The sequence below is a fragment of the Girardinichthys multiradiatus genome, chromosome 2, assembly GCF_021462225.1.
Source record: "Girardinichthys multiradiatus isolate DD_20200921_A chromosome 2, DD_fGirMul_XY1, whole genome shotgun sequence".
Lineage (NCBI taxonomy): Eukaryota > Metazoa > Chordata > Actinopteri > Cyprinodontiformes > Goodeidae > Girardinichthys > Girardinichthys multiradiatus.
Window position 1 is genome coordinate 35,831,827 of NC_061795.1, and position 27,463 is coordinate 35,859,289.

Sequence of the window (27,463 nt, forward strand, 5' to 3'; positions counted from 1 at the left end):
GGAACATGTGATTTTTTTCTTGCTCTGCAACCTCTGAGTCCTTGTTGATGTGAAACTTGATTTACTGTGGACAGTGACACTAGTGTTCCAGCATTTTCTGGTTTATAATACACATGATCGAGCCTTGGTGGTTCCTAGTTGTTCTAGTGTGGGTGAGATGGTTGAATCTGGGACACAGTTGGGTGTTCCAACAGAACAATGATTACAGTCACACATCAATCCTGGTTTTGGAGTGGATAAAGCAGGTTGACATTAAGAATCTGGAATGGCCATAAATCACAACCCTTTTTAGATTTTATGAGCTCTGCTCAAACGTCAAAGCCAGAAAACCAACTGATTAAAGTAAACAATAATTTCTTGTTTGAAGTGTGGTCAAAAATCCATCCAGAATTATGCCGGAAACTTGTTGATGCCTACAATAATCCTGTGGTTTATCTGCAACCCGCTAATAGACATACATTCAAATAAGTGGGGCTCATATATTTGAGCCTTTATTTACAATTTTAATTATGCGTGGATGGGGGCATGGTGTGGATGGTGTGGATGGGGAAAGAGTTACACTAGTGCAGAGTTACACTTTTCACATACTTAGCTGCTGATTCAGTCATGGCAAAAACCAGGTGCAGTAACATGTGTCCTTAAATGTGTTTTTGCAGCTTTTGTGGCAGAAAACAAACGCTCAATATCACAGCCAAAGACAGCAGTGACGGCAATGGTGTCGCAGCTGTGGCATCCAGCTCCCACAACCCGGAGGGAGAACAGGAAATGGTGACCCTTATGAACAAGGAGAACATCCAGGAGAACGGCAACACAGAGGAGTTCACCGTTATCAAGCTAGAGGAGTCTCCAGATAAAGACCAGCAGGCCTGAGGATTGGCCAGGAAAGAGTAAATGATGGGGGAAGAATATTGAGAGGGTAGAGGAGTTGGGGCTGGGGCTCAAAAGTGGGTTTCTTGTCCTCCTTCAGTGGATGGGCACTGATTAAAAGCATCTGAATGTGTAATTTCGAGCTATTGTTCAACTAAAGCACACAGTCATGTACAAAAGCTATTTAAAGGGGCCAAGCATTTCAGATCAGAGCATGCAAGAATGAGAGATTTTGAACAAGGTGTGAGAAAATATTTAATGTTTGTTCATGTGATGATTACTGTGTATGCTTTATTGATTATGGATTATGTGGCTGGACAGGAGCTCACATAGTGGATGAGAAGTCACATGTTAAACTTGAGAAGTCCAAAATTGCAGCAGTTCACCTTAACCAGGAATCAATAAACAGATAATCATATCCTTTTTGTTCTATTTCATTTAAGAGAAAAGAAAATGTCCCTTATTTGTTTATTTTGTATGTATTTGTTTGTTTCTAATACTGAATGACTGTTCCTTTCTGTGCATTATTTAGAAATCCTTGTCTGTAATGAGTTTATTTTAAAGAAACCTGGGGATTTAATCTTTATTTGTTCCATTTGTTTGATTCTATTTTCTCAGTCTCTGTACATAAAGTAAAACTGTTGCAATAGCTGCCAGTGATTCTTTTTATTCTCTAGGAAAGGGCTTTGTCAATTAGGCGTAAAGAAATGCTTCTGTTTTTAGCACCATTTCATCAGAAACTGTACCTTAGAGGTAACTGTTTCCATTTGTAAAGATCAAAGTAGATAGCATGCTGACTGAGCATGATTTATGGCTTTCCAAACTGAGTGTTTTATGTGCAACTAAAGGTGATACATAAATAACATGTTTTAATTATACCATGGGGATGAACAACGCGGTACAGGGATTGTGCACAATAGACACTGATTTTGACAGAAAATGAAGGACTGTGTGGTATTTCAAGCACATTTATCTATTTAGAAGTCAAACTTAAACTCACTTTTTATGAGTGACTGATGGAGGCATAGCTGTAAATACTGGACTGCAGGGCACATCCAGTGATGAGAAGCAAAACCACTGCAGATGTATAGCAATGCAAATGGCTTCTTCATGAGAAAGAAACTGCCACAAATGTCTAAGTGCTTTGCACTACCAGTTATTGTGATAAATGAAGCTGCTGTGTTTGTTTAATGTTTCTGTATAAAGCTTTCAATCTTGTTAGAATCTTTTTCTATTAAACTTTTCTCATCTGAACTATATCCCACATTTTACACTATCAATCTACACTATCCTCTGCTTGGCCAATGATTCCTTTTTAGGTTTTAGAATAAGGCTAAATAATATACATTTCCTTCATTTTATACATTTTTGTTTTGATTTGAAGAAGACGAAGTGCTGCACTAGAGTAGGCAGGTTTGACGAAAAGACGTTGCTGAAAAGGTCTGTAAAATCACAAAATAAATAAAATGTGTACAGAAATGGATGCACTGGAACATGGTGTTCACTGACTGATCATTCTGTGAGCACAAGGACAAAAGGGAAAGAAAAGAATGACATGACAGGAAACGCATGTTGCATTGCTCCCACGTAAGAGGTAGTAAGGCTTCCGTGGCACCGGAGTCAGGATGCAAAAACACGTTAGCACGGGAAAAAAAGAGGAAGACAAGCACAGACATTTTGAAAGATATCCATGGCATCTTTCCTGCAGAAACATGCATTCAACATTGTCAGAGTATAATACACTGCTAAAAAAAATAAAGGAAACACTCAAATAACACATCCTAGATCTGAATGAATAAAATATTCTCATTGAATACTTTGTTCTGTACAAAGTTGAATGTGCTGACAACAAAATCACATAGAAATTATCAATGGAAATTAAATTTATTAACCAATGGAGGCCTGGATTTGGAGTCACACACAAAATTAAAGTGGTAAAACACACTACAGGCCGATCCAACTTTGATGTAATGTCCTTAAAACCAGTCAAAATGAGGCTCAGTATTGTGTGTGGCCTCCACGTGCCTGTATGACCACCCTACAACGCCTGGGCATGCTCCTGATGAGACGGCGGATGGTCTCGTGAGGGATCTCCTCCCAGACCTGGACTAAAGCATCCGCCAACTCCTTGACAGTCTGTGGTGCAACGTGACGTTGGTGGATGGAGCGAGACATGATGTCCCAGAAGTGCTCAATCAGATTCAGGTCTGGGGAACGGGCGGGCCAGTCCATAACTTCTATGTCTTCATCTTGCAGGAACTGCTGACACACTCCAGCCACATGAGGTCTAGCATTGTCCTGCATCAGGAGGAACCCAGGGCCAACCGCACCAGCATATGGTCTCACAAGGGGTATGAGGATCTCATCTCGGTACCTAATGGCAGTCAGGCTACCTTTGGCGAGCACATGGAGGGCCATGCGGCCCTACAAAGAAATGCCACCCACACCATTACTGACCCACTGCCAAACCAGTCATGCTGAAGGATGTTGCAGGCAGCTGATCTCTCTCCATGGTGTCTCCAGACTCTGTCACGTCTTTTACATGTGCTCAGTGTGAACCTGCTTTCATCTGTGAAGAGCACAGGGCGCCAGTGGCAAATTTGCCAATCCTGGTGTTCTCTGGCAAATGCCAAGCGTCCTGCACAGTGTTGGGCTGTGAGCACAACCCCCATTTGTGGACGTCGGGCCCTTATACCATCCTCATAGAGTCAGTTTCTAACCGTTTGTGCAGACACGTGCACATTTGTGGCCTGCTGGAGGTCATTTTGCCGGGCTCTGGCAGTGCTCCTCCTATTCCTCCTTGTACAACAATGGAGGTAGTGGTCCGGCTGCTGGGTTGTTGCCCTCCTACGGCCTCCTCCACGGCAGGAGGCAGGCAGGATGGATCCATGCTTTCATGTTGTTGACGCCAAATTCTGACCCTACCATCCAAATGTTGCAGCAGAAATCAAGACTCATGAGACCAGGCAACGTTTTTCCAGTCTTCTATTGTCCAATTATGGTGAGCCTGTGGGAATTGTAGCCTCACTTTCCTGTTCTTAGCTGACAGGAGTGGCACCCAGTGTGGTCTTCTGCTGCTGTAGCCCATCCGCCTCAAGGTTTGACGTGTTGTGCATTCAGAGATGCTCTTCTGCATGCCTTGGTTGTAATGAGCGGTTATTTGATTTACTGTTGCCTTTCTATCAGCTCAAACCAGTCTGGCCATTCTCTTCTGACCTTTGGCATCAACAAGGAATTTGCACCCACAGAACTGCCGCTCACTGAATACTTTCTCTTTTTTGGACTATTCTCTAAACCCTAGAGATGGTAGTACGTGAAAATCCCAGTAGATCAGCAGTTTCTGAAATACTCAGACCAGCCCGTCTGGCACCAACAACAGTGCCACGTTCAAAGTCACTTAAATCACCTTTCTTCCCCATTCTGATGCTCGGTTTGAACTGCAGCAGATCGTCTTGACCATGTCTACATGCCTAAATGCATTGAGTTGCTGCCATGTGATTGACTGATTAGAAATGTGCGTTAACGAGCTGGTGTACCTAATAAAGTGGCCAGTGAGTGTAAAAGCTGAATATCAACAGCAGATCTTAAAGACTAAAGAAAGCAAATCAAACAGCTACTAGGGAGGTGATCTCAAATCACATGGCCTATATACTTTTTACTCATTTTATTTTTACAACCTTACATCCAGTTGAGAGCGTTTGATGATGTATTAACACAACTGAAGGTTCAGTGTGTATCAATTACTTTTGAGGGCTCTCCTTTTGTTTTTAAATGTGATGTCCACACATCAACAAATAGCATGTATCTTTCTAAGATAAATTGTCTGTTAAAGAAAAACTAGACGCATAGTGATTTTCAATTGAAAGAGTGGAAAACATTTATTTATTTATTTAGGTTGGCTGGTTATTTAACCAGGTAAGATGATTACAGAACTAGTTCTCATTAACAAGACTGACCTGGGTACATACAATGATATTTTTACATTTTTAAATATTTTTAAATTATTTTGTATTTCTGCTTTCACCTGCACAAAACACACTTTAAATTTTGGTGGGTTTTTATTTTTTTAACGAAGCTGATTTAGGCATCATTGCCTTTTTATTACATTACATAAGTGATACGATTCTAATTCCATTTTATAGAATATTATTCCTTATATCTGCAGTATTTGTTAATGTTGTACATAGTACCTTTAAGTAGACAATGACAAGCATTAATGTTGCACCAGATTTTTAAAATCTCTCTCCAGCTTTTTTTCTCTTGCAAAGATAAGGTAAAAAACAATAAATAAAATATTCTGAAAGCTAAAGATTTAAATCAGCTGTTCACAAACCAACTGGGAAGCTAAAATGTGGCTACTTTACTTTTCAAATCTTTTTTTTAATGAGAAATTGAAAACTGGAGCAAATATTGATATGTACAGCGTCACCTGTGGTTTTGTAAGCAAACAATGAATGGTGGGCTCTGCATAAACAATTTTATGAGGAAAGTAAAAAGCTTCATAGTCCATATATCAGAAAATAAAGGTTCCGCGTCTTAAAACCCCCTAATATGATCTGATCAAGCAGTTCTACAGCACCAAACACTCACCTCTCAGAGATCTGTTCCCTTAGTGCTTTCAGCACCAGAACAAAACAACTGAAGGCAACATTAAGTTTAAATGCTCGTCATTCCTGTAACCAATCCTTGAAAACTAGAGATATGCAGAAAGTGTTGACTCCTTTAAATCATGACTTGAACAATTACTGTTTACTGAAGGTTTTCATAAAGATAATTTTTTTATCATTTCATTTTAATGATGTCAAAAAAAAAAAAAATCCTATATATATATGAAGCTGAACTTTTTCATTTATTCTTGTAATCTATTTCTGATTTTCAATGCAACTTTCTTTTATTTTGTATTTTTTTTCCCAAAAAATTGTTTAAGTCATCCTGTATATAAATGGTGCTATGCAAAACCACTTATATCTGTACTTTTAAGTACAGAGGACACTCATAAAAATTAGACTACGGTAGAATTAGTATGTACCTGCAAGAGCATCAAGATTTAAAGATTAGATTAATTAGATTACGTTTTTCACCCTGAAGGATATGTTTTCTGGACTTCACTGTCCAGACTTCACTGTCCAGAAGAAGTATATTGAAACACTTTGATTACGGTAGCCTCATTGGGTGAAAATCTACTTTATATTGGCCTCCAATGAAGAGCCCTTTTCAAATGTGGCAAAAATAAAGCTATAAAATAAATACAGTTAAGTGCAAACTAGGTCATTTATCTATAAAATTAAATAAACAGTTGATGTGAAGTATTTTAAAAAAACATTAAATCCAACTATACTTTACTCAGTGATATTAAATTATTTAAAATATTTAAATACAATGATGAGGGAAAATTCAAAAGTTGTGACAGTTAAAAAATTTCAAAACGTCAAACAGAACTTAGTTATGAACGTTTATTAGTTATATTTGTATATGTACACCAAAGGTACAACACTTGTCGATATGTAGAAACAGATTTTCTTTTGTTTTTATATTGACCAAATACTGAGTAAATAATGCTTCATTCTTTTTTTAATCCAATTGATTTCCCCCACACATACTCTCTTTCCATTACATTGATATTACATGTTTACAATGAGGGCAGGCCACAACTCATTTAGGGAAGAGATGAAACACATTATCGTTTTACAGAAGGACAAGTTTAAAGGTATTCTTGCTTTTTATTGTGTCAGCTATTTTGTGTCTATTTAGTAACTATTAACAGAGCAGGCTTCAGGTCTGTGTGCATACTTTTTCAGGGTAAATTGCAAAAAGCAAAGGGCGATCCCTTTAAACATCACTAACACTAATTGTGCAACAGAGGTGAAATGTGTGCAGATGTGCCATACTGAATGCAGACATACACTCTAAATAATCTAGAAATTTATGTCTTGCAGCTTTAAACGAATCAGCTGAACAAGGATGCCTGAGACTAAAAGAGACAGCATTTTTCCTTCAAAAATGTTTCAGATAATTCACCTGAGGATTGTTGCTCTTTACTGTAGCAGGCATAGGTATAGCACAGATCTTGCTAATTAACTTCTTGGCTATGACTTATCTCTCTCTGCATCATTTTACCCTAAATAAGTGAGATTGGCCTCCTTTTAAAACAAAAATCCTTCTGTTTTTATCTTTCTTTTTCTCTCTTCTTTTTCACCTTTCTCTTTTCATGCAAACAGCATTTGATTCAGAATTACTACAACTTTAATAAACCTCTGCATCACCACTGAACAGAACAATTATATCCATGTATGTACAATGAAAATGAATTCACACTGCTTAAATCTTTATGGAGCAAACATTCAAAACGCTTACATTAGATACAAAAAAAAAAAAAAATCTTTATATATTGTGTATGTGGCATGTATGTTAAACAGCTAGTTAACAGCAATTAGAAAATAAAAATAAACAGGGCAATTTATTACACCATTTCCTCTATACATTTTGTCTATTCTAATAAACACAAATGACTTAAATTTCCTCCTCTAGGTGATTACATTTCAAAGAGTCACAGGAATGAAACTTTATTTCTACATAGCATTTCAAAAGAAATAAAAATATCAATAAAAGGAAAAACAAAATCTGTTAACTACAATATATACACAAAAGTGCATGGGGGCACTTCAAAATATCATGTTTTTAATAAAGTGGTGCAAAAAAAATTAGCATTTTTATTTAATTCATGCATCTACAACCGTGAGTTTGAACATAGTCATTCAACACTCAGCTCCTTTTACTAACAATATGGTCTGCATTATCTCCTCACTGGACAGATTTTTTCATATTTATTTCCTGAAGACCACAACGTCTAAAGATAAGGCTTAAAGTGTCTGTAAATATGTCAGTTCTGTGCTCTGCAGCTCAGCCAGTGCAGTTAAAACTTGACTGACCTTTAAGATTTAAGTGTTAATATATTTGTGTGATTCAGGAATAAAAACCTGGGCAGTTTAATGAGTGTTTGAGTGTTTTTTGTTTTAGTCTGAGCATGCATCAGTCCTTTATTATATTGAGCAGAACACCAATTGTACACATTGTTGTTCGAAAGTGTGCTTCACTTATGTTTGGTTAATTTTTATAAGGTGTATACTGAGAGTGCTCTTCAAGAACTTAAGGACAGAGTGTGGTACCAAGTGCTCTGTTAAATTTTCTATTGTTACTGTAAATGACATTTGATTTAAACACCTTCAAGGCATTGTCGTCATTCAGTACAAATGAAAAGAGACTAAAGAGGAGAGAAGGATCCAGAGTTCTCACTGCTCACTCACACAGAGTAAAGGGAAGGTTCAGGATTCAGGTCCTGAGAGGCTGAAACTAATGGATATTCTGACATGGGCCAAAAGTGCTTCATGCAAATGCTATTTTGTGTATTTTTTAACCATTGTTATGTTTGCTTTCTGCAGTTATTCTTACAAAAGCTGATGATTATTTACACAGCATTGTCCCAAAAATGTTGTTAAAAAGACAAAAATACTTTTAAATTGTTTTTTTTTTTTTTGCTTCTGAGACTGTTTAGCTATCCCTTTCAGTTGTTAGCTACTTTAGGTCATTTTTGAAGTTCAACAGAAATAGTCATGACAAAGTAAGACTGTGTGGGGAAAAACATTTTTCTTGTGGTTTCTAGCACAGAAAGCATCTATGAACAGTGGCAAAGTCATCGCTGTTAATTATCTCTGAATAGTCTTATAACTCGTTAAACACCATGAAGTTTCCTAATTCTCCATCTTTATAACCATTTAAAAAAATACTCTCATCAAAAACCCAGCTTAAATATAAATGGGAGGTGCAAATACAGCAGAAAATAACCAGGTGGTTACTCTGACAATAAATACTTCAGTCGTTCCATTCTAAGTATGTGTTTTACACAGGAAGGCAGCTTCCTGCCTTCGACCTCCATTTCTTGTGTAAATAATCATTGTCTTTTTTATAAATAACCCCTCATTGCAAAAATTTTGTCAGTTTAAAAGTTCATTAAATGGTGTTTCCAAAACTGCTTTACAGTTTTTATGAGAATGGAGTTTTTTTAAGAAGGACGAAGTATATTTTGGTCTTTGGCTCTTTTGGACCAGTCGATAGCTTCAGCCGTCAGGAATACCTCATTCAGATTTCTACTAAATAAAGATGCCAAGAGAGTTAAGATATTAACTGCTCATTATGATTTAGCAGATGATCACTTAAACATCCTGAACTATCCCTTTAACAAAGGTTGGCATCCAGTTTCCTCTGCTTTGTTTACCCATTTGCCATCTTTGTAAGTTAAATAGAGGCAGATGTTCTTAATATGACCTGATAGTTGGAATCATCTTGACTTAACAAACAATACTGTGTTTGTCTCGTTTCTGTTCTGGTTCTCCTAAAATGTCTTCTGATTGACACAAGACACAGTTGCAGCATATAGGGAAGGTAGAAACAGTCTTGAGCTCTGATGGCAAGAAAATGATTACATTTTCAGAATCGCACTACAGGAAGCATCTTGGAAGAGTGTTGCAATTGTGAATTGTTGTTGTTGCTTCACCTAGTGTGCTCCAAGGGTGTTTTAGAGTTGACTGTGCTTTCAGGTACAGTAACAAGCAGATACAACCGCTGGAATGTAGCTTAAAAACTATGTGAATGTCTGTGCTTATTTCGGGTGCTGGAAATCCTTACTTTCCACTATATAGTTATATTTCTTTCAGTATAACGTTCAAGGTAAACAATTGTTTACAGACAAAGCATTGGATAATTGTGCTAATAGGAAGCCACTTCCTTCAGGGTAAACAATTTAACGTTACAGGACAAGGTTTACTTTTCCTGTAAAATTGTAAACATAAATGGCCTGAGTATCTGTTGTTTCTAGCTGTAAATCAGTTTTTATATGGACTAATGGTATAAAAAGATAACACTAAGATAACTAGAAATTAACCTTGTTGGCATTTTGGCATTATTTGTGCTCCATATGTACCTATATTTCATTGAGGGTGCCATGTATTTTATAATTTTTTTAACAGAATTGCTTTTAATTTCATTGGCATCATAAAGTTACTTTGGGGAAAAAAGGGCAAAGTGCATTTTTAAAACGGGGATTTTAGTTGTATCATAATGGACAAAAATGTGACAATATGTTGCAAACACACAAAGAGGCAGAGAAAATGCTTCTATGAGCTGATGGATTTTAAGCCTGTTTGGTCCCTATAGTTGACTTGGTCAGGTTTTCACACAAATAAATTAATTTTAAAATCTTTCTCAACATGTGAAAGAAGAAATTTTCTTCACAGAAGACAAAAAAAAAAAAAGAAAATAGGGGAAACAAATACTGGCTCCATGGAATAATGTGTTCTATGTGATAATACTTGAATATGAAGAGGCTCAGAGTGGTTTTCTTTTGATCAATTTGCTAGACATCTGGGATGGTTATTGCAAATAGATGTATTATAAAAATTATTTTATAAAGGTGTATAGATAGGATATTTAATACAGACAACATCAGTTGTCTGAATTAATGGTGTGATTCCCACCCATCCTCTTAGAAATAGGAGCCAACTTCATGAAATATGGAAGATGACCTCAGTGCATATGTGTTATACCACCACTTTGTTGCTTTTTCATATAAACATACAACTGAAATGTATGACTAAAAAAACATTTTTTACTACTTGTTCTCTCTTCCTTCCCTCCCCAAGCCTTGAAGTATGTTGTGCAAGTATCTGCCATACAGGATATGACTGTGCTCTAACAGGTGAGGTATAACTCCGTTATCAGTTCACGGTTAAGTGAATTAGTATAACATATCAGTCAGATAGACAAAAAATACAAAAAACCTCTTAAAGGGACTAATAATAAAAAAAAATAAATCTACATAAAAAACCATTAGTAGTTCTGTTCATGTGACTTTTCATTCACTCTTCTTGTTTTATCACCAGATAGGAAAGCTCGTGGAGCCCAGAAGCAGGGGGATCTCTGCGTTGCCATTATTCATGTTTCCATGGTTCCTCCTCAACAAGTGTGCACTCTGCAGCAGAACCATTTGCGGCTGAGGTTACCTGCAAGAAGTCAGCAGCAAGATCTAAGCAGGTCATCCATGGCACAGGTTAGAAAATATAGGTAACTTTACAATCAAAGGTCAGTTTATACCATTTTGATTTTCTGTTGAAGGAAAAGCTACTTAATATGTTACTGCAGCAGATAGGTTACTTTGTGTCTCCATTCAGAATAAATCAAGAGTAATAATTCCTTGAGGAGCTAATGGCTAGGCTGAGAGGGGCTAAAAACAACTTTGGTCTCAAAAACGTCATACGGTTTATGGGAATTCTATTGTATGAACCTTTAAACTTCTTTCACATTTGCAATGGGCCATTATTTACACCACTACGAAGTATTTACATGAGAAATGGAGAGAGGAGTTGGAGCACCACCAATGATGTTTAAGTCTGAAACATCTCAACAATGCCACATAAAATGGGTTTTTGTCAGAGTAAGTAGTAGAAAATTAAACAGCTTAAACATCAACAAAATATTTCTCCTTAAATCTTTAATTGCTTTTTACCCAATTTTACTTTTATATCAGAAAGCTACTCTACCAGAAAATCTTTAAATTTTCCATTCCCAGCGCTTGTTTCACTCAGGAAGATCATTGGTGATGCATCTCCTTCAAGTTCCAATACCTGTGTAATTAAATATTGACTTCTGTGAAAATAACCTCCCAAAGCAAACATAATGGGGATTTGAAATTTCATATAATAACATTTTCATTACAAATGTTTCTGATTAGCTATTAGCTTTAGCCTTCATGAAACCATTATCAGAATTTATGCTAAAGGGAGACTGACTGAGTTAGCTAAGTCAGGCAATATATTAACTGCTAAAAACATTTTAAATGTACTTACTCACTTAAAAAAATTCTGAGCTATCCCTATCATAACATAAGATACATCATTTAAAACCTTTGGATTCAAGGATCATTACAAAACACCTTTCCTTGCTTGGTTTACTAGTATATTCCTCAAATATTCCATTTTTTATAAGGTTACAAAACTAATCAGAAAAGGTCCAAAAGCATCTATTAGTTTCTAACAATTGAAAAATATTTTAGTATATGCGCATCTTTGAAATTACCTTTAAGTTTTAAAGTTTTTAAACCACCCTTAATTTATTTTGCATGTATCTGCCAAGCAGCCTTCTAAATCTGTCAAAAATGACTGATATCCAAACTACTGCAATAAGTATTATCACAGGTTTTCACCTCAGTTTACTGGCATTCCCCTGAAATATTATGGTGTGTTACATGCACTGTGTTTAAAAACATTTAGTTAGAAAGGCTATCCTATCTAGGTAAAAATAAAGCAACACTTTGTATAAATAAAGCAAGGCCTTTAGGACTGTATTTTTCCCCAAAAGGTAAATACTGGAAGATTATGGGAACCTTTTGACAACCAACAATGACCATGCTTATGATAATAGTAGTGCTTCTACCTGGGAACAAATCACAAATTTATGAAAGCAACAACTCCACCAAAAATAAAATAAATAAATAAATATGAGATGGAATAGAATAAAATAAAATATAATGATTAATTCAAAATCTACACTTCACTTTAAACAAGGTACAAGGACTTGTAAATAAATGCACACGTCATATTTAGGCTTTTTTGCAAGCATTCTACACCAGTGTGCAGCAGGGTTAGCGGTGTGAGTCATGGTACGTAAAGCAAAACAAAACACAAAATAGATAGATTTAAAAAAATAACTAAATTCTGGATGTAGCAAGCCTTTGTGTCGCAAATATAAATACTTTTTATACAATGAATGGACAATGAAAGGAGTTTATAACTTTTTACTAGTTGACAGTGTTGCTTAGCTACTTCCTTCATCCTTCAATAAATGAAAAGTCTCATCATCAGACTTTTTCCGCCCAGGTCTGCAAGTGTGTCTGGCAACTAGCTATCTAAACCCTCAAAAATGCTACAAAGCTTTTAAAAAACAGTGACCTGTTTTACATTAGGTTAGCAGCAGCCTTTGATTTCAATGCTCAGTTCTCACAGTTGGCCGAAAATAGATGGTGTTTGAGAGCTTAAACCCTGAAAGAGAACAAATCACTCATAGTGGAATTGAAAGATGTGCATTAGTAATATATGAACTGCTAATTATGCAAAACTTCCCCTCACATTTTAAATCCAAGTGTAAGTGAGTAACCAATGTATTAAACATTCATGGTCAGCCACAACACAAGATAAAGTGAGGTAAACCCACTGGATATTATGTTGAATGAAAGGAAAATAGGAACTAAAATAATTAAATAAATGTTTTAATTGAAACAAAGTTAGACTGTTTTTAGTAAGGTACTCTGAACTTATGACAGATGTGAAACTGTTAAATAATTTCTCAGTTATATTGAGGAAGATCATGGTCTGCCCCACAAGTGATCTTAGGGGAATAGCTGAATCTGTTTAATTTTCTATGCAAGCACGTCAACCATGTTTTAAACGCTGCTTTAAATTTTAAATGATCTTTAAACACAAAAGCGGCTGTTCCAGAAGAGTAAATACACACTGTGCATACACTTAGTTCACTTGTGAAATAAACAGTGTGCAATTACATCTCTGCTTACAAAGGTTCAGTTCAAAGCAAGCAGAAGCAAAGCAAAGCTGCAGGATGTGCATGCAACGGCAGAGAGCTATATAGAAGTATCTATGTCAGAAAGCGTTAATTGTACCTTGCACTCATCTACAAAGATAGAACTGTTAGCATTGGCATTAGCAGCTGTGGAAGCAGTTGTGGTTAAGACGCACTGGTTGGAATTGTTTTCGTGGTGGTTCTTCATGTCGTCATAATAGGACTGGGTCTTTGTCATCATTTCGATGTCGTCCGATTTAGCCATGTGCGCATCCAGCTCATCCAGCTCAGCTTTAGACAGATGGTACACAATCCCTGCACCATAGGAGTCGCCCACCACATTTACTGAGGTCCTGAATCGATCCCTGAGGAGAGAGAAACCAACTGTTTAAAAACACTGTACATGTTTTTACACAAAATTTAATGCAAGAATAAAAAAACAAAATGTAACCGCAGAATATGTTTTTCTTCAATTAGACTTACAACAGCCAGTCAACAGCAACGAGCAAACTGATATCCTGGGTTGGTAAGCCAACAGCAGTAAGAATCAACAGCATAGTCACCAGGCCGGCACTAGGAATACTGGCTGCTCCGACACTGGCCAGGGTTGCTGTCAGACTGAAAAAAGAAGAAAAAATTGACTTATTCAGATCTCTAAGAATTAATGACACTCGACCATACCAACAAAACTCCAAATATCAAAAACCATAACATACAGTGTAGTAAAAATGTATTTGCCCATTTCTAAATATCCTCGCCTTTGGTCTTATTGTCATTGCTGCATGTTTTAGATCTTCAGAAAAAGGTAATACAGAATGATGTTTCCAAATTACTTCCAAGGAAAAAGTTAACAAAACCAAAATGGCCCTATATGTGAAAAAAATTATAGTTTCCTAAGTCTAATAAGCTCAACCCTTGTTACTACCAAGGGTTAAGCTATACCCTTGGTAGTAACAACTGGCTCACAGTGATTAATACCTGGCAATGATTGAGGGTGGTGGGTTGGTTTGCGGTTTTTGTCCCTTAATTGAGGCACACTGGAGGGTTGTCAAGCATGAACAGCCTGTCCAAGATCATGTTGCAGCATCTCAATTGGATTAAAGTTCAGACTTTGTCTACACTCCAAAACTTCTATTTTGTTTAATTTGAATATTTGGAGGTGGACTTGCGCATCAGCAAGTCCACCTCCAAACAGGAACACGTCATACCTGTTCTATCCTCCGTACACCTTACAATAAAAGTTTAAAATCTATTCTAAAGCAGACAGGAAGTCTGCTTTAGAATAGATTTTAAACTTTTATTGTTTGTTTTTAAAAGACTTCATGATCTAAAAATAGTGTTTTTCTCACCTGACTGTGACAATCTGGCCAGGGTCAAGATGCACACCATTCATCTGGGCAATAAAAATGGCCGCCACAGCCTCATACAAAGCAGTTCCATCCATATTGATGGTGGCACCTACTGGGAGCACAAAACGAGTGACTCTTTTGTCAATGCCCAAATTCTCCTCCAGGCAGCGGAAGGTGACAGGCAGTGTACCAGCACTGGAGATAAAAGCAGAAACAAGCAGGACTCTAAATATAAACCATAACCACATGGAAATCATCTGTAAAAACAACACTACACATTGATTTGTTCACCCATTAATCCTTCTTCATGCTGACCTGGAAGCTGTTCCCAGAGCAGTGATCCAGGCCTGGAAGATTCCCAAGAAAAAGGTGAAGGGGTTTTTTCTTGTGATGGCAAAGTAAATGCTGGGCAGGAAGATCGCTCCGTGGATGATGAGACCAATAATCACAGTCACCATGTACATGCCAAGCTGCCTGGCTACCACCTCCAAGTCCTTGATGGAGATGATCTTACCACAAATCAGGCAGGCAATACCAAAGGGAGAGTACCTTAAGAGATGAAAAACCATTTTTATCACTTTGAATTTAAAATTTCCAAAAATAGTATGAAATGAAGGAGTTTTTTCATGCTATTTGAAAGCTTAATGGTTTTCATAGCCCTTAAACATTTTCACATTGTGTAATATTACAATCACAAACTTCATTGTATTTTATTGGAATTTTATGCAATAACTATACAGGAGTTAGAGAGATTCAAAGCTCAGGTGGAAGAACCTATTGACATGACAACTATAGGCAAACATGTGGGAAACAGGTGATCTGGTCATATGAGAACAAAATTAAACTTTTTGACCTTCATGAAAAATCTAAATTTTCACATATTTAAGGATCAACACCCCTAAACATAAAGCCAGAGCTACAATGGAATGGTTTATATCAAACCTTATTCAAGTGTTAGAAAGGCCAAGCCAAACTTCAAAACTTCTATCCCATTAAAAACCTGCGGGAAGACTTGGAAATGGATATACGAACATGCTTTCAGTCCAATATGGCTGACCTTATTCTATTTTGGAAAGACAAATAGCTAAACATTTCACTCTCTAGATGTGTGTAAAACACTATCACCTTTTGCAGCTCCGAGAGCTGCAAGTCTTTACAGTATGTCTCTACAAAATATTGACTCAGGAGTGCTGAATACAAATGCATGTCATACTTTTCATATTTTAATTTGTAAAAGATTTTGAAAAAAACATCTATCCCATTCCTTCGTGGTCATAATAATATACTATTTTCTGTCGGTCTATACCTTAAAAACCCAACAGAAACATTAAAGTTTTTGGTCGGGGCATGAGAAAATGTAAAAAAAGTTGAACCAACATGAATATTTTTTCACAGCACTGTGAAATGGGTTTTGAAATGGGACAAAGAAATTCATGAGTGATACCAACCACATAATCATGATGACAAGTTTCATCACAATCTCATTGAGGATGTTGAAGAAATCAATCATGAGTCTGGCCTTCTCTCCCATCTTGCCCATGCAGATGCCAAATGCAATAAAGAAACCAATCACACCTGCGACAGAAAAGTATGAATGCATCAGATCTTGAACAGGAGCAAATGATGGTGAGCAGGAAGAAGGCCGCCAAGTAAAACCTAAATATCTTAACAATTTCTCTTGAAACGTATTAAAGATATTTACAAAGCCAAGAACAAGAAATGGATTTGATTAACTGACTTGTTCTAGCTGATGAAAATGCCTCAACAGTCAATAAATTAAAACATTTCCATCACAAGTAACTTGGTGCTCCCTGCCTAGTAGCATGTATTAGCACATACTTAGCATGTTTAGCTTTGCTTGGGCTGACATGTTGGCATGATGATTTTATCACTAATTTGATGGAACATTTCTATGGTAGAGATGTCTGCAGTTAATTATTTGGCTCCAGTGCTACGTACCCAAAACATTCATGCCACTTTTAAACTGAAGTGACTTTTTGATGATGTACTGAGGCTCCTTGGTAATGTTAGCCACCAGGCCCTCCACAGTGGTGACATTGACATCCTCCTCAACAACCACCTCAATTTTCTTTGTGACTGTTTGGATCTAAGACAAAATACATAAATTAGCAACAGAATTCTCTTATTAAAATTTACTGAAAATGAAAACTATCAGGGTTTTAAAACATCAGTTTTAAAATATGTTATGACCAAACTATAACACAAAGTAAAATGCGATGTTTGAATGAAAATTATATTTAGACTTTAATTGTTTTATAAAGTAACATTCTAACTGAAAATAACAAAAATATTTTAATCGAAAGCAGCCGGTTTTAAGGGCAGCGCCTGTGAGTGGGCAGCAAAGCCTCGGTGACCCATCCCCCTTGTCTTGTGTCATGATGTATGTTTGGATGGGTTGTACTGGAATTCTAATTTCCCCTCGGGGATCAATAAAGTATCTTTGAATTTGAATTGAATTATTCCTATCAAGGTATATCTATATATAGCTCTGTTGCTATTGGTAGAAAATCCACAAATGTTTACTCAGAAGAGAATTAGAAGAAAACAACTGAACAAAAAGAAAAAAAAAAAATTATCCCCTCTGCTCAAGATCGATCTTACATCTGTGTTGTATTTGCCACCAGCTTTTGAATATAACTGTTTCTATCAGAGGGCTCATTCTGAAATGTCACAAACATCTAGGATGCATATGGACATCTGCAAAGGGTCCTGATACTAGTGGTCAGGTACAGCTAATGAAATTGAAGTCACATAGTCTTTATGGAAAAGCGAACTGTTGAGCAGACAAGGAGGTATGAATCTGCCTTAAGACAACTCATTTCAATTAAATAAAGAATTTTTTCCCTCTAGTTTAGCAAGATATTTTATATTAAAATGGCAAATTAGAATGGACCCTTTTGTAAATATAACCAACTGTACAAGCATGATCTAATCTATTACCTGTTGGAAACAGGCCTGCACCAGGTTCTCTGGGAAAAGATTCCTAATCAGATCGAAGAAGGCATCCAAGCTAGACACATCATCATTTTTCTCGCCCTCGCCTAGATTTTCCTTCAGCTTGGGGTTGCCGGGGTGGATGAGTAGCACCAGGATGACACCCAGGACAGCAGCAATAACAGTGGTGGACATGTAGTAAACCATAGCTCTGGTGCCCAGGCGACCGCTAGATTTGGCATCCAGACCAGACAGACCTGCCCCGAACACAAGCAAGATGTTGACCTGGCAATTACTATTTAGATGGAAATGCTGACCAAATACTTAGGGGAAAAGTGATAAAATCAAATTCTATTTGAGGATTATATGATTACGATCAAGTAAGTTACAGTGGTGCAACAACAGAGAAATGTCAGGAAAATAGGCATCCACTCTACATGAGCAATACTGCTTTTCTCAAGGATTTAAAAGTGTGCATGTTTGTGATTGTTATCGTTCAGACTTCACCTGTGATTAAACTGGAGATAATGAGAGGCAGGATCAACATCTTCAGCATTCTCATCAGGATATCTCCAGGAAAGGCAATCACCATGATGATATCTGGGTGAATTGGAGAAGCAACACGCAGCAACATCCCTGCTACAGCTCCCAGGATCACACCTAAAGTGAAAGGAGGAGTTAGAATAACAAAAAATGAATAATCACTAAATGGAGATACACTTAAATCTAAATGCAGAAAATAAAAATCCCTGTGGGGAAAAACTAAAATGTTTCTTTTAAAGTTCCAAGTCATTCCCAATCAGTGTTCTTTGCTGCTGTGGTTCTTTGGCTTTCAAGACACCTCAGTAACTACTCCCACCTTCTCATGTTAGCTGTTGAGGATTAAATAAGAGGCTGTCGGTCAATAATCAAAGTCAGTTGTAAAGATAAAACCAAAACCAGCTAAGATCATATTTTTTTTAAGCAGGAGCATTGTTCAGATTGTTGGGTTCCTGGTTTGGCATCGGTGAACACAGAAAATCTAACAGCTTAACAACTTTTTTTCACTTTCAATTTTCACATTTCAGAGAAAATAAATGATTTAGGCCGGCATTTTATTTCCAGAATGGACTAAAATCCCCCCTACTGCACTTGTCTATAATGAAAAGAATTTTTACAGTCTTCCTGTTTGCTCAGATGCAACACTACAAACCACAGCTGTTCCTCAGTGAAGAAAGAGAATGGTTAGTTCTTGAGTCCTCGTTGCTGGTGTTTTATTTTCTAGGTTCTGTTCTGGTAACTGTGTTATCAGTTGCATTCTTTGATCTGTTATTTTCCTGTGTTCTGGTCCCTTGGGTTTGTTTACCATTTGTCTTGTCGGGCTCCTCATGTTCTCGTTAGGTCTGTCCACACCTGTGTCCTGTTCCCTCCTGATTACCTGCCCTATTGTTTCATGTCCACCTTCGTTTGTATTTAAGTTCATCTTTGTCCTTTGTTCGATGCGGTGTCATGATGTTTCTTTTTATGTCTCTTTTTGGATTCTCGCCTGCTTCGGATTCTGATAGGTTCTGTTTGAAAATGCCTTGTAATCCGGATTATCTTGTACCCATGCACCTCGCTTGCATTTAAGTGGACTCTTTAAATTAAGAGAAGGAGTTTCCCACTTACTCTGCTTTCTCCGTGCTTGTCTGCCTTTTGGTACAGCACCAAACAACAGCAGTATGACAGTTTCAGGCACACCATCAAGACATCTGACAGTTAACAACCCAATAGCGCCCTATGTAGTCATAGCTTTAGAGATGTTTTATTTAGTTGAAGCCAGATATTTACACATCCTGTGTAAAAACACAAATCACTCTGCAATTAAATCAGACTAAAATGTTTCTGTTTTCAGTTAAGATTAATTATGAAAAGCTTGTGGAAGGATACCGAAAACAATAATCTAAAGTCAAAAAGTTTAAAAAAGCAATTCTATCAAATACTAAGGAAACATATGTAAACCTATGAATTTAAAAAAAAAACATAAAAATACATTGTATCACAACTTATTCTGGCACTTAACAAATGGCAAAATGTTGGTAATCCTAACCCGACCAGAAGAGGTTTAGTCTGATTTCCTGTCAGACAGTGAGAAGAAAACTGTCTTTTTATAGAGTGTATATACATATCTGGTTTCAACTCTTTTTACTCTGAATCATTTAGTTTGAGGTAAATTTAGCACAACTTCCACCTGAGAAGATTGGAAACAATATTTTTTATTTCATAACATTTTTTTCTTACTGCAAAACAGGTAAAGCAATGGAGATCTGTCTTGACAACCATTATCAGTTTATTAGGCATTTGGTGGTTTCTTGTTGAGTTTCTTTCCACTGTGGCATTGTGAAAACACACACCTGATTGCCCCGGACAAGCATGCTGGAGGCTGAGATAGCTAGAAGATAAATTCCTATACACTGGTGCTCACACTTTAAGATCAGTAAATCTGCTATACATATATTTTAGTGATAATATACATAGTGGCAGTCATGTTCTGTTCACACAATTATTGCCAGAAGATAATTTTGCCATCCATCTGGTCTTACCAAAGCCAGCTGCTGGCCTCAGTGTCTGCATGTCTGTTGGTCTACAGCTAGTAAAAACAAAAAACAACAACCTCAAGGGGCTAGCAACATTTGGTGAATTATACATTCTACATGTTTCGGATTGCTTTTTTCTCCTTTGCCCTCTTATTTGCCCTTTTACTTCTCTTCCAGGTTGTTATCTGTGATGTGAAAGGAGATTATCATGTTGGCTCATTATGAGAGTGTTATGATTGGCGTGAGATGTCCAAATAATTTGGATAGTCCACAGTTCTCGTACTCGACGTCTTCCGCTTTATCCGGGACCGGGTCGCAGGGGCAGCAGACTCAGCAGAGACGCCCAGACGTCCCTCTCCCCAGACACCTCCTCCAGCTCCTCCGGGGGGAGCCCAAGGCGATCTCAGGCCAGCCGAGAGACATAGTCCCTCCAGTGTGTCCTGGGCCGTCCCCTGGGCCTCCTCCCGGTGGGACGTGCCTGGAACACCTCCCGAGGAAGGCGTCCAGGAGGCATCCGGTATAGATGCCCGAGCCACCTCAACTGGCTCCTCTCGATGTGGAGGAGCAGCAGCTCTACTCCGAGCCCCTCCCGGATGGCCGAGCTCCTCACCCTATCTCTAAGTGAGTGCCCGGCCACCCTACGGAGGAAGCTCATTTCAGCAGCTTGTATCCGGGATTTCGTTCTTTCGGTCATAACCCAAAGTTCATGGCCATAGGTGAGGGTAGGAACGTAGACCGACCGGTAAAGCGAGAGATTCGCTTTTCGGCTCAGCTCTCTGTTCACCACAACGGACCGGCACAGCGCCCCCATTACTGCGGCAGCCACACCGATCTGTCTGTCGATCTCCCGCTCCATTCTTCCCTCACTCGTGAACAAGACCCCAAGATACTTAAACTCCTCCACTTGAGGCAGGAACTCCCCTCCAACCTAAAGAGGACAAGCCACCCTTTTCCGTTCGAGAACCATGGCCTCGGACAAGGAGGAGCTGATCCTCATCGCTTCACACTCGGTCTTGGATAGAGGGGGCCAGCAGGACCACGTCATCTGCAAAAAGAAGAGACAAAATCCTCTGGTCCCCAAACCAGGCCCCTCTGGCCCTTGGCTGCGCCTAGAAATCCTGTCCATAAAAGTTATGAACAGGACCGGTGACAAAGGGCAGCCCTGCCGCAGTCCAACATGCACCAGGAACAGGTCCGACTTAGTGCCGGCAATGCGGACCAAACTCCTTCTCCGCTTGTACAGACACCGGATGGCCCCTAGTAAAGGGCCCCTGATTCCATAGTCCTGGAGCACCCCCCTCACGAGAGACACAGTCAAATGCTTTCTCCAGGTCCACAAAACGCATGTGGACCGTTTGGGCAAACTCCAATGAACCCTCGAGTACCCTGTAGAGGGTAAAGAGCTGGTCCAGTGTTCCACAGCCGGGACGAAAACCACACTGCTCCTCCTGAAGCCGAGGTTCGACTATCGGCCGGGCTCTCCTCTCCAATACCCTGGCGTAGGCTTTACCAGGGAGGCTGAGTGTGATCCCCCTGTAGTTGGAACACACCCTCCGGTCACCCTTCTTATGAAGGGGGACCACCACCCAGTCTGCCAGTCCAGAGGCACTGTCCCCGACCGCCACACAATGTTGAAGATTCGTGTCAACCATGACAGCCCCACAACATCCAGAGACTTGAGGTACTCAGGGCGGATCTCATCCACCCTCAAATCCCTGCCACCGTAGTCCACAGTTAAATTATTTAAATATACAGACGGGAAGGCTTTTCCAAAGCTTAAGAATTTGGAAGCAATGTGTCAGCCATGACAAGGCAAAAAAAAAAAAAAAAACAGACATGCTGGTTAAACATATCTAATTAAAGATCTGTTTAGCAACCGCATCCTCATTGTCATGCCCTTTTTGTTTATTAATTCTCCGCTTCCAACACAAAGAGCTACAGCTGTAATCACAATACTTTGCATGCATCACTATAGGTCATTTGGGTGACAAGTATGTGGGAAAGAGCTTTTGATAGCAACAGGTGGCACAGTGCTGTGGAAGGTCAGCACACCCAGTCATCGTCTGTCTGGTACACTGAGCACAGATGGCATCTCCTCCTCATGTTAGAAGCTAGCTGCAGAAATTAGCTCTGGGTTAACAGAGCACAGCTTTGAGTCATACGCCTATTAGAAAAAAATGGTTCACTTACCAAGGACTGTGAGCGTGAGCAGGAGGTTCTTGAACATTTTGGAGCAGATTTGGGCACATTTGGACCGGGGCCTTGCCTCAATAGGCTCCAGGTGGCTTTCGTGCATTCTCACCTCCACTTGTTTCGGCATACTGTTGGCACTGACGAATAATGCAAAAACAAACGACAACAAGAAGAGCTTATTAGCACATGATAATAATTTATAATGGTCCACTGTGCTTACAGTTGCAAAAATAACTTAATTTTGTAGTAAAATCTGTTTTGACAGTGGATTTTACAGTGGTAACTACAGAGACTACATGATTTTAGAGTTATTGTCTCTAGAGACCCTATAGAGTTAAAAAGAAAGCAGAATGTAACAAAAACATGTGAAGCATTGAAGTGCTGCCAAGCTGTCACTTCAACACTGTTCATGGTTACTATAGCATCCAACAGATGGAAGCTGACAAGATGATGCTGCTTGGAGAACTGCTGCCCATTCTAATAATGCATGAGGCATTCAGTAAAGTCAAACTGTTAAATAACAGCTCATCATATGTACATATCGCTTTGGTACTGAATATTCTAATCCAGCTATCCATACACACATACAGTTGTTCAATTCAGCTTTTTCAAGAAGAAAGTAAACAATCTAAATCTGATGAAAAATTAAGTCAGATTAAGAGTGCAATGAGATGCCAAGACATTTCACAACATTAAAATACCACAATGATTCTCCTCAAAGTGACGCCTGTTTCATTAAGCACTTTTCAGTTGCTGTCAGCAACTTCGTCCGGTTTAAGTATGTGAAAATAATTTTTAAGGGGCCTTGATACGAATGACAGTGCTTTAAGCTTGATTGGCGATTCCTATTTTGAAGTAAGACAGAAAATATTTCATGAGTTTCCCACTGGGTCTTCCAATTGGGCTGGACAAGAGCTGTCTGTTACAAAAGTACTGAAAACTTCACCACTTTTGTGAAAATACAATGACTGGCTAACTTTGGAGATTTTGTATCAGAGCTAAGCTAAAGAGCCATTTTACACTTTGGTAGTATTTTTTACTATGTTTGACTGAATGATATTGAACTAAACTATTCATTAAAGCAATTTGGGATTTTTTATGTTGTAATTCCTGTTAAATAACCTGTTTGTGAGGACAAAACTATTGGTGATTCTTAGTTTTCCCAAAAAGTGTCAGAACAATCAAATATTTTTACCATCAGAAGCCTCTAATACCTCTTTACAAAAAACATTTTCTGGGGTAGAATGCTGTCACCAGGAAAAGGGGTTAACCATTGTCTCCTGCAAACAAAAAGGAGGTAGCACAACAGGAGACAATCCCCTAAAAGATGCTGAAAAACATTTGTATGATCAAAACCAACCTGTACCTTACATGCCTTTTAGGCAAATGCAGTGACAGAGGGAGACAGATTAGAATAAAGTGGTGACATTTCATGTACATTGTTTCTGTCATAGATGTTTCAAACCATTATTACTTTTGAATTTCTCACAAAAGTCCTGCAATAAACCTTTATGGCAAATAAAAGTTAGTTTTCTTTATCTTGTTTATGGGTTATAGATTACCTTTGATAAATATCTAACAACAAAACAAATTTTAATGGTGGTGTTATCTAAGAGGTCAACAAAAAATCCACTTGAACACATGACACTCACGTTTAGACACGTACACACTCTTCCTCCAGCTTTGTGTGTAAAAACTAGACTATAGAAAGAACACCTGGTCCGCCTCCAAGCACACAGATGAAGCAGTCCTATCTACTTCAATTAATCTCAAAGTGATGTGTGAATTGCATAAAAGACAGATCAAACAGCTATAGTACTTCTATGCACTATTTCATATTTTACTCAAACATTGAAGGGATTTATTAAGGCAAAATTAAGGTGTATTACCAAAAAAAAAAAAAAAAAAACTCCAAACAGAAAGAATGATGAATGATCCTCTTTTTGCTCTCCCTTCACATTATTTTTAGCTGTGAGCAAGGAAGTGAGCAATACTTTCTAATTAGCACCTCTCCCTTCAAGTCAGAGACAAATGAGATAGAAAGTCTGAACAGATGAACATGAAGTACAGCTTCATTCAGATTGAATTATTTAGCATCACAGTGAGCAAAAACAATGTGTTTTTACAAACCGTTCATAATTTTCTGTTTGAAGAACCTATATGTATTTATTTTTTATACATTTTATTCATCCAGGAAAAATGTCTCATTGAGATTGAAAATCTCTTATAAGAGAGACTTTGAAAATATAATTCAAGATAGACAAAGAATATAATTAATTGTAATTATTTATGTACAATTATTTCCACACTAACAAAGCATCATTATTATCAGCATTCATCCTGTAAACAAGATTGGGCTGAATCAATTGGAAATGTAAATTGCTTTTAATGGCAAGAATAAAGCATAGTTCTTGGACTATGTGGGATTTAACAAAAATGTTATGGAATATTATAATTCAGGCACAGCACAAATGCACACTGCCAGTGGTTCTTCTGCACATACTCTAATAGGATCTTCTTTAAAAACTGATTAACCCCACACTGAGGGCTCAGTTAGATTAATTGTATTGTGTGACTGTAATGCATTTGAAGAAACAAAGCATATTTCAGTGTAATACAGCTACCCAGTTAGTATTAAGCTCAATAAAAGTATGTACAAAAATATATTATAGTCTATTATAAATATATGACATTCTGTTAACTTATATGCTGTAAAAATAAAAATTGTTATTTTGTATTCTACTTTTCTAAAACCTTACGAAACTAAATTTTGCTGACAAAATTCAATTGGTACGTTAGGTCATTAAGAAATAAAATTCATATCAAAGAGTAAAAAAAAATTAAATAATGAAAAAGGAATATTGTACCTAAAATTGTACATTCAAATGACTTACTTCATTTCTGGGGGAGATGAGGTCAGTGCAATATACATGGACCAGGACCAGATCTCCACTTTGGTAGTTTAAAGTGAATCAACAGAAGAAAACGTTGGTTGTGTCACAAGTGCTCCATCCAATAACATTGGCAACTGTCAGTGGATAATGTTCGAAGCTGAAAACACCAGAGGTCTGCTGATGGCTAGCCACGCTCAGTTGCCCACCCAGCTCCAAAGCATCCAGAGAGGGGAGAGTTTGCACAGTCTGGACCACAGAAGCAGTCACAGCCTCAGAAACTCGAACTGCCCAAGCCTGATGTGTACAATACCCCCAATTCACCTCGCCCCCACCCTCGGATTTTACCAACAAACAAACACACACGCAAACACACTAACATATCTGATAAAATTTTAGTTAAATTGTCAAATCGTTTAGAGTGTACACGGCGTCTACCTCCAAACTCTTTCAATTTCCATGGAAATCATGAGAGAGGCCAAGCTGATAGAGATGATGATGATGATAATTCCTGCTAATGGTACAATGCGGACAGTACTGCTTTGTCAGGGTTGATTTTGCTGAGAAGGTAATAAATAATAGACAAATGATTTCCTTTCCTTTTTTTTACTTTTTAAGATCCTGACGGAAAATATTACATGACATAAAACATTACAAATAATTCAGACACAATAGAATACAGATTTAAGTAAATTCATTAATACATAAAACTCCTCTGCTGTAGTATACTGCAAAGCACAAATGACCTATGATTCTTGTGAGGATAGTTTCACACTGATTTCTCTTTAGTCTCCTAGAAGCATGGGACTTCACATAGTGTTGAGCAGTATCACATTTTTCTAATTAGGGAAATGTGTTGGAAAGCTATTTCCTCTTTAAACAAATGAACAACCTCACAACAAAAGCCAGAGGAATGCCATCTTTACCTTTGCAATGGTTGTGTCATGAGAAACCACACATCCTAAATCCTTTGACATGCAATGCTTGTTTTACGGGAGGAAAAAGGTATGTTTTTGAGATGACAGCAAAAGGCTTGGACAGGCAAGAAGGGGTTACACGAGAAAAAAAAGAGGGACACTAGAGGAGAAGGGTTACTGGGGTCACACCAGCATCTCTCAGCCAAAAGAGGGGCCTGAGATGGGGAAGGCAGAGGCAGCCATCCCTGCTCTTGGCTGGTACCATGTGAAGCTCTCTGCTTCCTCTCTCTCCCTCTGAAGGGCTTTGTTTCACACGCAAACAGTGGCGGTGGCCCCTACTCGCCTGGCCAAGCACTGCATCCAAACTGGCAGCGGCAAGAAAAGACGGGAGGTTGGGCTCGGGTTGGAAGAAGGGGCAAGGTTATACTGAGGAAGGGGGGAGTAATGGACATGTCCAGAATGCCAGTTCTTTCAGCCCACTGATGTCATGCCTGTGCCCACCGTGGGAGAGCAGTGGAGGGACTAAGGCTCCCCATTTTCTGCCACCCCCCTCCACAGTCTTTTTCGCAGGATGAATGAATCTTTCAGAAGCGGCAGCCCATTGTCTCCCATAATCGACAGCGATTATCCCAATTTTATGGAGCCTTCCCAGAGCGAGGAGGTTCCCTGAGTGCTGGCATTGAGGGCCACTGCGATGCAGCAAGGACCACGAGGGGTTGCCCTAGCAACGCTCTGTGGCTTAGTGGGAAGGGGATGAGGGGAAAAGAGGAAGCTCTTAGTCACACAAATCCAGCACACAAACACAGTCTGATTAAAAACCACTTACAGATGCTATACGACCGGAGAGAACGACCAAACAGACACTTATTATCTTCACCTCAGTATAGATTCTTCTCTGTGACATCCACATAAAACCTTTTACATTATTTTGATTGCAAGACCATTTGCAAGCAGAGCATTGTTGGTGTTGCACTGCGACGTTATTGATGAATGTACTCTATTATTGGTGCAACATGTGGTTATGCAACAATTATCAAGTGCCTAGTTGTGCGGTAATGCTTGTTCAATTCAGTTTTTTGTAGCCCATGCAACAGCATAGACATACATATAAA

General features: G+C 38.3%; 2 protein-coding genes across 2 annotated transcripts in view; one reads left to right on the forward strand and one right to left on the reverse strand.

Moving 5' to 3' along the window:
• Positions 1-2,126, forward strand: part of cd44b (CD44 molecule (Indian blood group) b) — a 29,946-nt gene extending 27,820 nt beyond the window's left edge. The window contains exon 8 of the mRNA XM_047353767.1: positions 657-2,126. Within this exon, the coding sequence (XP_047209723.1) occupies positions 657-870 (214 nt within the window). The 3' untranslated portion in view covers positions 871-2,126. The remainder of the gene's footprint in view (positions 1-656) is intronic.
• Positions 2,127-6,306: 4,180 nt separating this feature from the next.
• Positions 6,307-25,695, reverse strand: slc1a2b (solute carrier family 1 member 2b). Its single transcript, XM_047383650.1, has 11 exons — positions 25,438-25,695; positions 22,541-22,680; positions 18,303-18,455; positions 17,802-18,052; positions 16,800-16,947; positions 16,289-16,415; positions 15,156-15,389; positions 14,841-15,035; positions 13,975-14,109; positions 13,592-13,856; positions 6,307-10,922 (listed from the first exon to the last, which is right to left on the reverse strand). The coding sequence occupies exons 1-11, from the start codon at positions 25,473-25,475 to the stop codon at positions 10,851-10,853; spliced, it is 1,758 nt and encodes a 585-aa protein (XP_047239606.1). The 5' UTR covers positions 25,476-25,695; the 3' UTR covers positions 6,307-10,850.
• Between the last annotated feature and the right edge of the window lie 1,768 nt (positions 25,696-27,463).